The 16,960-nt window shown below is 40.7% G+C and overlaps 1 protein-coding gene across 1 annotated transcript in view; it reads right to left on the bottom strand.

Moving 5' to 3' along the window:
- Nucleotides 1-551: 551 nt before the first annotated feature.
- The window catches only part of PEX7 (peroxisomal biogenesis factor 7), a 99,746-nt gene continuing 83,337 nt past the window's right edge, over nucleotides 552-16,960 (bottom strand). The window contains exon 10 of the mRNA XM_075267958.1: nucleotides 552-4,002. Coding sequence (XP_075124059.1) covers nucleotides 3,934-4,002 — 69 coding nt within the window. The 3' untranslated portion in view covers nucleotides 552-3,933. The remainder of the gene's footprint in view (nucleotides 4,003-16,960) is intronic.

Raw genomic sequence — 16,960 nt, 5'->3', positions numbered from 1 at the left:
TCAGTCAGGGAGTGTTATTGCTGGTCACTTGACACAGCTAAGACCCACAAAAGAGAGGATAACTCACAAATGCAGCCTCCATAAAGATTGTGCCTTTCTCACAAACCAGAGACTACATTTTTTGTGAGAGTTCTATTTTAACAAGACTGAATGCAAACCATATCTATGAAGAAAACAAGACATTGAAATACAAAGTTATATAAGTTATAAAGAGACTGCATTAGCTATACAGAATTGAAACACTGCATTATTTGTCACTACATAGCATCCTGTGCAATATATTTTTATACAATATAGATCAGTTGCATCTTGTTTTGAGTTATATGAAATCCTTGATAAAAATTCTAAAAATGTATTTTTCAATCTATCATAAAGAATACATTATTTACTAAGCAATATGGTAGTAATGTAATCTACTTTCATCAATAATAATAATATATATTCATATCTGATTGCCTATATTCCTAGTATAAAACTATATCACGGAAGGTAAAGGTGGGAAATCATTACTATAAGGCTTTAACTGATTACTATTCAGAATTCATCTTTATTATGGGTAATAAAGGGCAGACATGAAATTGCAGGCAGTCACCATACTGTGGTTGTATTAGAAGCATTTTACTGCAGCCATTAAATGTATCAATCTGAATTTCATTTATCATGACTACAACTGTATATCACAACATATAACATACTGTCCTTTAAAAAGCAGCCTATATTTTAGCCCTTAAATCAAACATCAGTGATCTACATATACTGGGCTGTAAATTCTAGTTTCCAGAGTAGAATTTAAAAAAATGAGTCCTGTTGGCTTCATTTACTTGCTGGCTGCACACTCCATTTATTTCAGTATAGGACAGATTAGGAGAGATAAATAAACAGAGAGATAACAGTACATAACAGCATGAGAGATTCTGATACAAGCAGCAGAGGACATTTGTGCATGAAGTCAGTCAGCTCATTGTTCTAAAAGCTCCTGCTGATAGCACTTCTTCTTTAGGCTAAGTTCAGATAGGGTTTTTTGGTCAGGTTTTTGACGTAGAATCCGTGTCAAAATCCTGACCAAAAAAACCCGTCTCCCATTAAAATCAATGGATGCTGGTCATTTCTTTTTTCCGCGAGAGGTTTGTTCCCGCTCGCGGAAAAAAGAAGCGACATGCCCTTTCATCCAGTTGCGGCTACCAGTTTTTTGGTCCGGAATCTGAGGCGGCCTCTGCATCAAATTCTGGACCAAAAAACCCCATCTGAACTCAGCATTATGGTCTCCTATAGAAGCAGAGCAACAATCCAGAATCAGCAATACTTTAGGCAAAAAGTCTCTCTTTATCTGTGCTATGTGGTAGGGATGTGAGCACCTGAGTGTGCTAATAGGCTTGTAGACTCAGGGACCGGTGACTGAGCGACAGCCCCACTGTATCTATAGCATGCCGATAATGAGAACATCTTGGTAGTAAATTAAAAGGAAAGGCTCCACCAAAGATATAAACTCGAGGATCTACAAGTACTGTGAAATTTTCATTCTCTAATATGTGAATGCTGTTGAATTATTCATTGCATTGTTGCACTGTGCTATGTGCTTTGTACATCATTTTAATATTCATAGCTTATAGTTCTGTGATATCACTTAAATACAGACACATGTCACATAATAGATTTATTACAGATACATTATTGTGTAAAGACATGATATTTTACACCTAGGCATGTTAGTGGCACATGTATTGTTTCTCTATAAACACTGTTACTTGTTAGGTAAAAAATACAATATACCAGTATGTACATAACAATATAACGGAATTATTCATATACAAGACAGACCGTGTTCTGAAAAAGTTTCATGAAGTAGTATTTCCCATTAAATCTTATTTTTTAACAAATATAGATTTGTAATTGTCATCATGACAGTAAACAGTGGTGAAATGACATAAAAGCATTTCATTAATGAAAACAATACAAATAAAGATCTTCCAGAACTGTGTCAGAAAGCGACATTCTCTTTTTATTCTGTGGCATATTAGTACTGAATAAAAGGTCAGGAGGAAACAGCTTATTACAATGAATGACATTATCTGTCCATCATCGCATTACACGCCCGCCCACAAAACATTATGATCACAAATTTGCTGAGACACAGAGCGTTCACTTTGTGTGCATTTATGATAAAGTGTGAGGTCAGAAACACATAACTACTGTGAAATCTGAGATGGAGATAAAACATTATAGCGGACATTTCTTGGAGACACAAAACTGTTTCTCCAAGTGTAGGCTGCAAAAACGACATCTATACAAAATGCAACTCATATCCTGTTCACATAAACATAGATCAACCTCAGAGTCCACCTTACCATTGGTTCAGTATTCTTACTGTAAGAGACAATTAACCTAGAAATAAGAAAGATAAAAAAACAACACATTTTATGTTAGCCAGCAAAGTCTGACAATGGGGTGGAGTTTAGGTAAGATGTGTATAAGAGCTTGTCTGCTCTTCCATTTCAGACAGAAGCTGGTCATCCAAATATTTATCTAAATGTGGTGAAGATTCTTCTAAGTGAGGTTGGATATAACAAAGATCTGCAGATGGATCTCTCATGTGTGTGGTCTACTAAAGATAGATAGTACTTAAGAGGCTATAATAGCCATTGGGGCAAATCTACGGTCTAGAATTGTGGAGCAATTTCTGAGAAGCGGTGGGGCTTTTTTTTTTTCCCCCTAAAATTAAGTCTTCTGATGGGAGGTGTATGCCATCTGTCCGTTTGAATTCAGTTTGAGACTTTAAAACGACGGATGCACATACTGATTGTATACTGACACCTTTTTATGATGATAGCAATAACATGTCGGGTTTTTCTGTCTGCTTGAAAAGTCGGACATCTTTACAAGCGGACAGTGAAGGACAGGCACGGAGTGCAAAAGAACGCACTCGATCGCCATTTAAATGAATGACAAGTGTCACGGACACAGCTAGTGTCCGCTCCTAATGTCCATGTGAGATTTTGAACGGACACTAGGAGCGGACACTACCTGTCGGACACTGACGGTAGTGTGAACGCCCCCTTAGGCTAGGTTCACACCTGCTGCGCTGGATTCCCTGTTTGGGTCCACCATGGGACCTGAATGATGGAGAGCCAAACCACTAAAATCACGGTTACCTGCAGACCTCATAGACTATAATGGGGTTCGCCAGGTTTCTGAAGATTTTATACTTATACTGGTGGCGAGAAAAGTCCTTCATGCAGGACTTTTCTCTCCACTGTTTTTCAGCGGAGTTATCAATGGCGACTGTGGCGCAGATGTGAACGTGCTTCATTTGAGCCAAACTAAGGAGTGGAATGGAAAATATAAAGCAAGCACTAAGGCTTCTCCCTTCTGCTCAACCCACTCCTGCCTAAGGCTCATAAAACTACAGCAAAATTATTAAAAAAAAAAAAAAGCAGCTTTTCTGCAATGCAACATGGGGCCTTAGCCTTAGAGAAGGATTAACTCTACCCTTTAATCAGAAATACAGCTGCAAATCATATATATATATCTTATATAACAGTGCTCAACTCCTCTCCCTCTATCATACCATCTATCACAGATGGAGCGGCAGAAATTACCAAGCAGGTTCACATTAACTATTTATTGCATTTCTAATATAATGAGAGATTTACTTCTATTTGTGGCTATAAGTTTACAGGTTAGATCACAAACACAATGTTTTGCAGAGAGAAATGGTTTCCATACAAATTAACAAAAGTTGTCAAATCCTCTTCCTCCCACTTTCCTTCTAACACATCCACAGCCGTAGATTCCAGCGTTACACAAATGCTTTCTCTGGATCGATAATCAGTTTAACAAATCACAAGTATGAAATATAATAATGGCAGAGGTCAGGTCACAATAAATGAGAATTATTAGCTGCTGAGAAATGTCTCCTTTGTAGACACATGAATATCACTGAGGTACTTGTAGAGAAGATGGGGCGTATACTTTAACACTTTCATCCCATGCACAGTCTGCTACCTGGAAAATAAAAAGAATAGGACATAAATACATGACAGTATACACGATGTAAAAGAATCAACTGCCCCCCCTCTTTACATAGTACATTACAGAGTCACACATTAAAGTCCAGGTTACTTTTTACGCCATAAACTGTGTGGATAGGTTCTCTTTAAGTTACATTACAGCTTTTTCTTCTCCTGCAATGGGCTGAAGATTGGAAGACTGTTCATAGCTTGGCTCAATATTATAAGCTGTATGATGTGTCAGGATACTTCCACAGGGGTCAAATATGCTTCATATTTCCCGTCCATATTTGCATTGGAGAATCTATAGCATATTATATTACCAACAAAAAATTGACCTGGAGGTCGGGGCCTCACACTGTGAAAACACCACGATTTGGCACAAACCGCAGCTTTTTACAGTACCTACAACGTAAATGGGATTCTGGCTAATCTCGTCCATACATTGTATAAAATGTGTGGATAGGATTTGTAAAATTTGTGAACTGAAGCATGTCAATTCTACCTATGTACACTCTAGCGTTTTCCAAATAGGTATAATAGGAACAGAAAGTTTGCAGAGTAAATACCTGCAGACTTGCTGTGAAAATACTTTTCCGCTGCGGTCTTTTCCGCAGTGCTTTTCATCTGAGGTTCGCTGCTTGGGGACTTAGCTGCAGTGTGGATTTTATCTTGGCAGAATGTCAATTTATGTTGCTGATTTTCACCACAGATTTCAGTTCTTGCAATGCAAAGGGTTAAGTTTGCAGAAAAAAATATTCATCTGAAACATGCAAATTCATTTCAGATGTTGCTGCGGAATAGCACCAATTTTTGTTGCAGAAAATCCAATGCTTCATCCAGACATTTCTAACAGTTCTTAACTGGTTTTATGATCAAATATAGCCAAAGAAATTGCAAAAGCACATCACAAAGAACAGTCAGTGTATATAATGGATGACGGTATGATGTCCTGCTTTAATGAGGCACGGCTATACATGTAGTAGGTATGTACAGTATATTGGAATTGACTAGTAAATAAATTCACTGATCTAGTAAGATTACTAGACCAATAGAATATGAAACGGAGTCACGGAGGATAAAGTTAAATTGATAATTGACTTTTTCTCAGCCATGATATTTAGGATGATAGAAATACTATATAGCTCACAATATGTAGTATTGACATGATGATGCTCATACTGTTCACGTCATGGTCTTGGTTATCACCTAGAGCTAATACAAAAGCTCTACGATGATCTGAATGGAAAATAAATGGAGCTCAGTGGAGCTGAAACGTTGCATACAGATGGAATAAACTTCCACAGTTTTGCTTGATATTACTGGAATGCTGCCTTTATCCTTGGATATTTACTTGGAGCCACTACCAGAGACTCTGGGCTGAGAACCCGCCATTAACCTGGTGTTGATGCAGACTTTCTTATCTATCTATCTATCTATCTATCTATCTATCTATCTATCTATCTATCTATCTATCTATCTATCAAGAGAGATAGCAGCTGTTATTATTGAGCCATGTCTTCTTAAAGGGGTTTTCTGGGCAACACATTTTTTTTTTTTTAATTATGCATTTATTTACATGGTGAAGCTTCCTGCTGGCTTAGCTAATGCAATGCATTATGGTAGTTGTAGGCTCTAACGCTATCTAGCTCTCACTGCTCGCTCTCTAACACTCCCTTCCTGTCTTCCTAGCTATCCTGCAGACTACTAGCCCTTCCTAATAAACTCAGCCCACCCACCTACCTCATTATACTTCCTTGCCTTCTTCCCATCCAGACTATCTTCTGCAGGGAACGGCTCCTCCTCTTCTTTGATTCTGCCAGCGCATGCACAGCAGTCCTGGCTCTGTACTGTAGCCTTAAACAATTTCTACTGCGCATGCATTGAAGGCTCTTTCAGGCTCCCACATTTGTGTAATAGAGATGGAATGTCGGCTACAGCGCAAAGCCAGGACTCAGGCTCTTTTGCACATGTACAAGCAGACGTTCCAGAAGGAAGAGGAGCCGGTCCCCACAGAAGGAAGTCTGGAAGGAAGATGTTCTGTTTTTTGTGAAGCAAAAATGTTTAAATGCACAAAGCAATGCCAGAAATGGTAGAAAGAGTCAATAAGTTATAGGCACCCCAAAGTGGTGTCATTACAAAATGCATACGATCCCGCAAAAAGAAACAGGCCTCCTATGGTGATATTAAATATAAATATATATATATATATATATATATATATATATATATATATACACACACACACACACACACACGCGCGCGCACAGTATAGCTTGCACAATGTGAAGACAAAATAAACCTCTAAATCGCAAACAAATTATAACAAAACTGGAAGGGAATGTATAAGCTGTTCAAGTGTAAATCAGGGTAAACCACAGATTTAGAGGTTAAGAGGGAAGACTGACCCTCCCCAATCATAGGAGCTACTGGGAAAACAATAGGGAATTTGGTGTTCCCAATGTACTTCGCACAGCTTACATATTCACTTTTTAACATCCACTGTTCATTCATACCTTGGAAACTAATGGTCACAGCAAAAATTTACACATTCAAGCTTGTATTCATTAATAATATTAATTCAAAATAAAAATTTTAAAAAATTAAATTTTAAAATTTAATATATATATATATATATATATATATATATATATATATATATATAAAACTCCAGCTAATACTAAGAATAAGATTGTAAAAAAGCTACTTGAGAAACAAAGACTGAATGAAAGATGGACATTTATTCTCAGTGTAGTTTTTGCTCTGATTGTAAAAACTCTAAAAATAGAAAAAAAACTCAACTAATATCTTCAATTGTGGCTATATAATTTCAGGTTCTCTTTTCAGTGAAGCCACAGGGGTAATCTATTTCTAGTTTTCATTTGGTTCAAAATATATAGGATGAACACTTAGGAAACTAAAACCTTAGGGAACACATATACAATATAAAAACTGGATTAGACGCAGTATATCAGCACGCTTTAAACATCCAATGTAGTTTATTAACCGGGATTCCAGGATTTAGGCAAATCAGAGAGGCGTCCAAGAGAGGTGTAACACTAGGTTCACACTAGCTCTTGGGTTTTGGACTTCTGATCCATTTGAGGACCCAAAAAAAAGGAAACCCTATCCACTTAAAAAGCGAGTATCACATAGACTATAATGCTTGCAGAACTTGTCTCTCTGCCTATTTTAAGCAGAATGATGGACAGACTGGACTCAAATGGTAGTGTGAACCTGTCGTAACATTTTTTATTTTTTTTAAACATATATATATATATATATATATATATATATATATATATATATATGTACTCACTTTATTGGCGCTCAGGTGACCACCACCATTCTCCATTTGGGTGTACACTGTGTCTTTAACAGTGGAAGCCTTATGCTACACACGACTGTTGGGGCCCCAGCAACAATAGGAAAAACCCTGGCGATGTATGTTTTTTTGAATTTTTTTTAATATATAAAATATCAATGTACTTTTTTGAAATGCGACGACATTGCAGGGTGATTCACACAGCAGGAGTTTATTAATAAACAGCTGCAGCTGCTTTCTGACTAGTGAGATCTTGTGGTTTTTTTCTGACGTTTTAGAGCATATATAGCATGTTTCACATATTGATAGGATATTGCACAATCAGGGGCCACACAGTGGCTGAGTGGTTAGCACTGCAGCCTTGCAGTGCTGGAGTCCTAGTGTTCAAATCCCGCCAAGGACAGAAAACCATCTGCAAGGAGTTTGTATGTTCTCCCCGTGTTTGCATGGATTTCCATCCCATATTCCAAAGATAGGGGAAAAATGTACATTGTGAGCTCTATGTGGGGCTCATAATCTACATATATATATATATATATAAAGAATATTGCACAATCCAAGGAATTCCAGTGGGCGCACACCTTATGGATACAGAACCAGAATATGAAGTAGTAGTTGAATGCAGTTTTATTAATAAAGATTACACGTTTCTTGGGGATATAACATTATAAAAAAATATAACCCCTTCGTAAGATCTGATAAAACACAATAACAGTAGTGCAATATATTAGATTAATAAATTAAAAAAGCTAGTTATAGCAAAGAATCCTCCTCTCAAATATGAGTGGGAGAATGAATTTGCTGAAAGAATAACATTGCAGTGCAGAAGAGGAGGATTCTTTGCTATAACTGCTTTTTTAATTTATTAATCTATTATATTATACTATTGCCATTATGTTTTATCAGATCTGACAAGGAGGTTACATTTTTTTTACGATGTTATATGCCTCGAAATGCATTATTTTTATTAATAAAACTGCATTCGACCAATACTTCGTATTCTGGTTCTGTATCCATAAGGTGTGCGCCCCAAGATTTTGGTCCAGTGGAATTCCTTGGATTCTACAATATTCTATCTGTATCTAACGGCCTTGTCAACCCTGATGGCCATCCTCCAGACAGTGGCGATCCTGGCCGTTGGGCTTCAGATACCATATCATCATATCCTCCTAAAGGGGAAAAAGTGGTAATCCCAAGATTTGGAGGAATAACTTGGGGTACGACTATAACATCAATTTGTGGTTCATTCAAAGGGAAGTGCATCCTCTCTGCATTTTTTGATCTCCTCAAAATTGCATCTTTCACGTATTGCCACATTTGGGGTGTGTTTTGTATTGTAAAGAAAAGGGTTAATATGGAATAGAAAGGGTATAAATGTTTTAAGTGGGAATTGTCAGGCCATATCCAACTGAATCAGTCAAAGGAATGCATTGTTTGGTCTGATTTTAATTAATGCCATTTTTTTTGCGGACGTTTGGTAGTATAATTAAAGTGTGTTCTCCTGTGATCCAGTGAACAGTACTTTGCTATTGTGGCTGCTTTCTTTTCCTGCTGAAGCATCTCAGATCACATCTACTGAGGCCGACCCATAAACACTGGACAACAAAGATTTTACTTTCCGAACACTTTTGAGTGTTTCTTATGTAATTTGAGTTGCTGATCATGAAAATCACCTCAAAATTTTCCTGCCACATACCGCTTTTCAGAAATTTTCAGGCTGTTCAAGCATTATCCACAATATATGTGCTGTGCTGTTATGTAAGTTATAGGCTGCCTTCACACAGAGTAACGCCGGGCTTGTAAGAATCCTCATTCACAGCCGTACACGCGAGCACTGCGGAAGGCTCCCGAACACTTCCTATTCACTTCAATGGGAGCGCTCGTAAAGCCGGCGTTACGAGCGCTCCCATTGAAGTGAATGGGAAGTGTTCGGGAGGCTTCCGCAGCGCTCGCGTGTACGGCTGTGAATGAGGATTTTTACAAGCCCGGTGTTACTCAGTGTGAAGGCAGCCATAGGCAAACAAAGGCATGAATTCCTTGCATTTCATTGAAGTTGCTAAACTTCAGTTGAATTGTTGCAGATTAGGCACATCTACACATTTCCGGTTGCTGCCTGAAGAGGCTGTAATATCTTCTTCCAAAGATTCTGCAAGTTATTTCAAATCCATGCAGCTACTAACTATTCCAGTACCATTTGATGCAGCTAGTCTTGTCAGTGTTGAAACAGTCGGAATAATATATTATATATATAATATATTATAATAATAATATATATATATATGGAAATTGCAGTCATGATACAGTATTTAACCACTGCACATCAAATAATTAGACTGCATTATGCAAAACAGTGCCATATTACATCGATAATTTCCTTAAATACATTTTTTTCTAAAAAATCTTAAAAAGAAACAAGCCAAAAAAAAAAATTCAAATTCCAAAATACCTAAATTAAGCAGTTGGCAAAATTACAAAATGACAATAGTCACAAGGGACTCAAAAGCATTTGTTCTTAAAGGGGTTAAGAAGAAGATTTGTCCTCCATCCAGAGGTGCTCTAACTGCTGAGACCATGATCCCATTTACGCCAATGAATTCACAATGAGGGTAATACTCCTATTCTCAGAATGGCTATTTATCTTCTATCCTATCAAGGGAGAGGATACCGTAAATAATCTTCATGGCCTAATCCCTTTAATATCCATCTAGATTCCTAACTCAGGAATCCATGGGACTAGCAGCAATTAGTAGTCTTGATGCCTGTAAATTTTAATACTTCAGGTTTACCTCCGTGAAATCTCTAAAATGCTGAGTCAAATGAGGGGAGCCATGACAAAATGGATTTAAAATGGTCCTGAATCTGACATATAAATTCCATATAGTCTTCCCAATATAAAACCTCTCACATCAGTAGAAGAACGTATATAAGATATTATAATACGTTAATACGTTCACTACGCAATGTGTACCCCCCATATTTAAAATCCCTTCTTTTCAAATTGGAAATAAAACATTCAGAGTTAAACCACAATTGGTTTAACTAAACCACAGTTTCCTTTGAGCTCCCCTAAGTTTTGGTAATGAATTGTGTATGTTATAAACTATGCTTTCCAAAATGTGAAGTCTACAAACGTATGTTCTTTTTATACAATGATGGCCAGCAACCTTGGTTTAAGTGTCAAGGTTGAAAATTTATAATTTAGAGAATGGTTTCCTACTGAATGCTTATGAGGAAGAGAAAATCAGCATAGCTCACGTAGTGATGCATACCATAGTAAGCACGTAAGCTAGCCACTTGACAAAGAACGACAACTTTATGCCTATAAATGAAACATGAAGAAAATCAACCATAACAATTTATAAACTTCAAAGCCTTACTTGGGAATACCAACCAACAGAACTGCAAGACGAACAGAAGCTTAGTATCATTAGACAGATTTTTACACATATATTAGGTGGGAAGTATATATACAGTATACGTGTGAGCTGTGCAATTGATTTTCTTTTGTTATAGGCTTATTCTGACAGCATTGGTGCTATTATAATACAACATAAAATTGCTGCATCCAAAATTGTTCTGCTTGTTATTTTAACAGACGGATTTAGAAGAGACACTTTTTAATAGAATCTTCTCTAAGCATCAGGTTCCTGGGTATGGAAACCTTCCATTAACTCAGTAATTCCTAACAGTACATTTGATTTACGGTTTTATTTTACAATAAACCAGACAACTCCTTTATTGTGCATCAATAAATCGTTTACTGTGTTATTTTTGGATGTAAACATGTGGATCACTCCATATTCTGATGTTAACCTCTATGGTGTAGCATTAATCGAGACTGATCAGACCAGGTACGCAGGGACTATAGAGTTAAAAGTTTAATCTAAGAACTTGTTCCTGGTGCACAGACTAAAATGTTCCTCTATACAGTGTTAAAAATGTTTATTCAACTGACGCTGGGTTCACACCTGCGTTTGGGGTCTCCGTTCTATGGTTTCCGTCTTCTGCATGCCAGAAGACGGAAACCATAGACCGGGTCAGGCCGTGCACGGCGGTGAGCGTTTTAGGCTCTCCGCCGCGAAACCGGATTTTTTTTTATCCGGACACAGAGTACTGCATGTCCGACTCTGTGTCCGGATTATAAAACCCGGTTTCGCGGCGGAGAGCCTAAAACGCTCACCGCCGCGCACGGCCGGACATCTCTCTCTCTCTCCCATTCAAATGAATGGGTGAGAAAGACTCCTGCAGGTTTCCGTATCCTGCCTGTGTTTTAGGCAGGAAACGGAAACCTAAGTACGGAGTGCCGGGCCGCAGATGTGAACGAGCCCTAACTATGTCATTCTTTGAACCAGTCCAGCCTTTCTCTTGATAGTAAGAAATCTTCCCCCACAGAAGCAGTGTTTTTGACAAATCCTTATTTTGTTTTCCTCACCATTCCCTGTAACCTCTAAAGAGAGCTATAGATAAAACCTAAGAATACGTATATGTTACTGCCAATGTAAAACCATGTTGTGTTATCACTAGAGATGAGCGAGTAGTATTTGATTGAATACCTCCCCTGCATAGTTATTGGTGTAAAAAAGCGCCAGGGAAGGTTGGGGGCGGAATCGAATTTTTACTGCGCTTACCACGTGGTATTCAACCAAGTACACCGATAAGTATACAGGGGGGGTATTCGATCGAATACTACTCGCTCATCTCTAGTTATCACCAGAGGAGGGTGAGGTCAAGACTGGGCAAATAACTGGAAAAAACAAAAGTCGAAAGTCAGATCTATTAATTAATGTGAACGTGCTCACAAATGTGTCACTTCCATGTCATCCAGTGTCACACTGCCATTAGCTGAAGCATATGTCACTCAATATATGCTATCCAATCAGGTTTGTTGATACATGAATAACCAAAACTAGAGATGAGCGAACACTAAAATGTTCGAGGTTCGAAATTCGATTCGAACAGCCGCTCACTGTTCGAGTGTTCGAATGGGTTTCGAACCCCATTATAGTCTATGGGGAACATAAACTCGTTAAGGGGGAAACCCAAATTCGTGTCTGGAGGGTCACCAAGTCCACTATGACACCCCAGGAAATGATACCAACACCCTGGAATGACACTGGGACAGCAGGGGAAGCATGTCTGGGGGCATAAAAGTCACTTTATTTCATGGAAATCCCTGTCAGTTTGCGATTTTCGCAAGCTAACTTTTCCCCATAGAAATGCATTGGCCAGTGCTGATTGGCCAGAGTACGGAACTCGACCAATCAGCGCTGGCTCTGCTGGAGGAGGCGGAGTCTAAGATAGCTCCACACCAGTCTCCATTCAGGTCCGACCTTAGACTCCGCCTCCTCCGGCAGAGCCAGCGCTGATTGGCCGAAGGCTGGCCAATGCATTCCTATGCGAATGCAGACTTAGCAGTGCTGAGTCAGTTTTGCTCAACTACACATCTGATGCACACTCGGCACTGCTACATCAGATGTAGCAATCTGATGTAGCAGAGCCGAGGGTGCACTAGAACCCCTGTGCAAACTCAGTTCACGCTAATAGAATGCATTGGCCAGCGCTGATTGGCCAATGCATTCTATTAGCCCGATGAAGTAGAGCTGAATGTGTGTGCTAAGCACACACATTCAGCACTGCTTCATCAAGCCAATACAATGCATTAGCCAGTGCTGATTGGCCAGAGTACGGAATTCGGCCAATCAGCGCTGGCCAATGCATTCTATTAGCCCGATGAAGTAGAGCTGAATGTGTGTGCTAAGCACACACATTCAGCTCTACTTCATCGGGCTAATAGAATGCATTGGCCAGCGCTGATTGGCCAGAGTACGGAACTCGACCAATCAGCGCTGGCTCTGCTGGAGGAGGCGGAGTCTAAGGTCGGACCTGAATGGAGACTGGTGTGGAGCGATCTTAGACTCCGCCTCCTCCAGCAGAGCCAGCGCTGATTGGCCGAATTCCGTACTCTGGCCAATCAGCACTGGCTAATGCATTGTATTGGCGTGATGAAGCAGTGCTGAATGTGTGTGCTTAGCACACACATTCAGCTCTACTTCATCGGGCTAATAGAATGCATTGGCCAGCGCTGATTGGCCGAATTCCGTACTCTGGCCAATCAGTGCTGGCCAATGCATTCTATTAGCTTGATGAAGCAGAGTGTGCACAAGGGTTCAAGCGCACCCTCGGCTCTGATGTAGGAGAGCCGAGGGTGCACTTGAACCCTTGTGCACCCTCAGCTCTGCTACATCAGAGCCGAGGGTGCGCTTGAACCCTTGTGCACACTCTGCTTCATCAAGCTAATAGAATGCATTGGCCAGCGCTGATTGGCCAATGTATTCTATTAGCCTGATGAAGTAGAGCTGAATGTGTGTGCTAAGCACACACATTCAGCTCTACTTCATCGGGCTAATAGAATGCATTGGCCAGCGCTGATTGGCCAGAGTACGGAACTCGACCAATCAGCGCTGGCTCTGCTGGAGGAGGCGGAGTCTAAGATCGCTCCACACCAGTCTCCATTCAGGTCCGACCTTAGACTCCGCCTCCTCCAGCAGAGCCAGCGCTGATTGGCCGAATTCCGTACTCTGGCCAATCAGCACTGGCTAATGCATTGTATTGGCTTGATGAAGCAGTGCTGAATGTGTGTGCTTAGCACACACATTCAGCTCTACTTCATCGGGCTAATAGAATGCATTGGCCAATCAGCGCTGGCCAATGCATTCTATTAGCGTGAACTGAGTTTGCACAGGGGTTCTAGTGCACCCTCGGCTCTGCTACATCAGATTGCTACATCTGATGTAGCAGTGCCGAGTGTGCATCAGATGTGTAGTTGAGCAAAACTGACTCAGCACTGCTAAGTATGCATTCGCATAGGAATGCATTGGCCAGCCTTCGGCCAATCAGCGCTGGCTCTGCCGGAGGAGGCGGAGTCTAAGGTCGGACCTGAATGGAGACTGGTGTGGAGCGACCTTAGACTCCGCCTCCTCCAGCAGAGCCAGCGCTGATTGGCCGAATTCCGTACTCTGGCCAATCAGCACTGGCTAATGCATTGTATTGGCTTGATGAAGCAGTGCTGAATGTGTGTGCTTAGCACACACATTCAGCTCTACTTCATCGGGCTAATAGAATGCATTGGCCAATCAGCGCTGGCCAATGCATTCTATTAGCGTGAACTGAGTTTGCACAGGGGTTCTAGTGCACCCTCGGCTCTGCTACATCAGATTGCTACATCTGATGTAGCAGTGCCGAGTGTGCATCAGATGTGTAGTTGAGCAAAACTGACTCAGCACTGCTAAGTATGCATTCGCATAGGAATGCATTGGCCAGCCTTCGGCCAATCAGCGCTGGCTCTGCCGGAGGAGGCGGAGTCTAAGGTCGGACCTGAATGGAGACTGGTGTGGAGCGACCTTAGACTCCGCCTCCTCCAGCAGAGCCAGCGCTGATTGGCCGAATTCCGTACTCTGGCCAATCAGCACTGGCTAATGCATTGTATTGGCTTGATGAAGCAGTGCTGAATGTGTGTGCTTAGCACACACATTCAGCTCTACTTCATCGGGCTAATAGAATGCATTGGCCAATCAGCGCTGGCCAATGCATTCTATTAGCGTGAACTGAGTTTGCACAGGGGTTCTAGTGCACCCTCGGCTCTGCTACATCAGATTGCTACATCTGATGTAGCAGTGCCGAGTGTGCATCAGATGTGTAGTTGAGCAAAACTGACTCAGCACTGCTAAGTCTCTGCATTCGCATAGGAATGCATTGGCCAGCCTTCGGCCAATCAGCGCTGGCTCTGCCGGAGGAGGCGGAGTCTAAGGTCGGACCTGAATGGAGACTGGTGTGGAGCGATCTTAGACTCCGCCTCCTCCAGCAGAGCCAGCGCTGATTGGTCGAGTTCCGTACTCTGGCCAATCAGCGCTGGCCAATGCATTCTATTAGCCCGATGAAGTAGAGCTGAGTGTGTGTGCTTAGCACACACATTCAGCTCTACTTCATCAGGCTAATAGAATACATTGGCCAATCAGCGCTGGCCAATGCATTCTATTAGCTTGATGAAGCAGAGTGTGCACAAGGGTTCAAGCGCACCCTCGGCTCTGATGTAGCAGAGCTGAGGGTGCACAAGGGTTCAAGTGCACCCTCGGCTCTCCTACATCAGAGCCGAGGGTGCGCTTGAACCCTTGTGCAGCCTCGGCTCTGCTACATCAGAGCCGAGGGTGCGCTTGAACCCTTGTGCACACTCTGCTTCATCAAGCTAATAGAATGCATTGGCCAGCACTGATTGGCCAGAGTACGGAATTCGGCCAATCAGCGCTGGCCAATGCATCCCTATGGGAAAAAGTTTATCTCACAAAAATCACAATTACACACCCGATAGAGCCCCAAAAAGTTATTTTTAATAACATTCCCCCCTAAATAAAGGTTATCCCTAGCTATCCCTGCCTGTACAGCTATCCCTGTCTCATAGTCACAAAGTTCACATTCTCATATGACCCGGATTTGAAATCCACTATTCGTCTAAAATGGAGGTCACCTGATTTCGGCAGCCAATGACTTTTTCCAATTTTTTTCAATGCCCCCAGTGTCGTAGTTCCTGTCCCACCTCCCCTGCGCTGTTATTGGTGCAAAAAAGGCGCCAGGGAAGGTGGGAGGGGAATCGAATTTTGGCGCACTTTACCACGTGGTGTTCGATTCGATTCGAACATGGCGAACACCCTGATATCCGATCGAACATGTGTTCGATAGAACACTGTTCGCTCATCTCTAACCAAAACCAATGGCAGGGCATATAAAACCATGAATGACCTCATTAATCGTAATAGAGGTAAAGTGTTCAATTAATCGTAATTTTCATTTGGGTCATTATCGCACAGCCTTAGTGAGGGCATTTGCACTTCAATAAGTCTCTGTATAGCCTAGGCCTTATTCCATAGTCATTGAGATTACTTCATTATTCTAGGAGATGATCTGAAAAGAAGAATAAATCCCTTCCTCCTGTTTGCAAGCAGGTACTGTATGTAGGTTTATCTTATAAAAGGGGCCACTGTGGGATTGTGACTCTCTATGGACAAGACAGATAAAAGGAGAACAAAGCCCACAATCTCTCATTACTTGCTGCTTTACATGAATAAGACATATGGGATAAATCCAAATATGAATTTAACAGACACGCTCAATTACTTGCATAGATTATTTACAGTATAACGCATCTCCAGTAACACAGAAGCATACGAGTACAAAAAGTGTGCGGCTTGCAAAAGGTTATGAGCAGAAAAGAGTATTTATACCCTCAGCAGCACATTATATTTTAACATCGGAACAACAGTTTAGTTCCAAAGCATATTTTGTTATTCATTCATATAGTTTTCATGTGAAGCTGTGTCTCTAGCATAATCCAGGCAGTTGCCTTAAGCTAAATTTGTCCATGCATACATTAATGGTTGACTTTATGACATCAATTCAGCTGAAGGCAAATCGTGGCATTTCTGCCTCATGGTGGTTTGATGAGACTACCATATGGGTAAATGTGTCTATTCGCCTCAAATATCTCATAATGGAGAAAGGAAAAAAAAAATGTTGTAATAATTTAAGGGAAGAAGTGCATTAAAAGTTACTTACAGTAGCATAGATCAGAATACAG

This window comes from Leptodactylus fuscus, chromosome 3 (assembly GCF_031893055.1).
Source record: "Leptodactylus fuscus isolate aLepFus1 chromosome 3, aLepFus1.hap2, whole genome shotgun sequence".
Taxonomy (NCBI): Eukaryota; Metazoa; Chordata; class Amphibia; order Anura; family Leptodactylidae; genus Leptodactylus; species Leptodactylus fuscus.
This window is presented reverse-complemented; position numbering and strand designations above follow the sequence as displayed.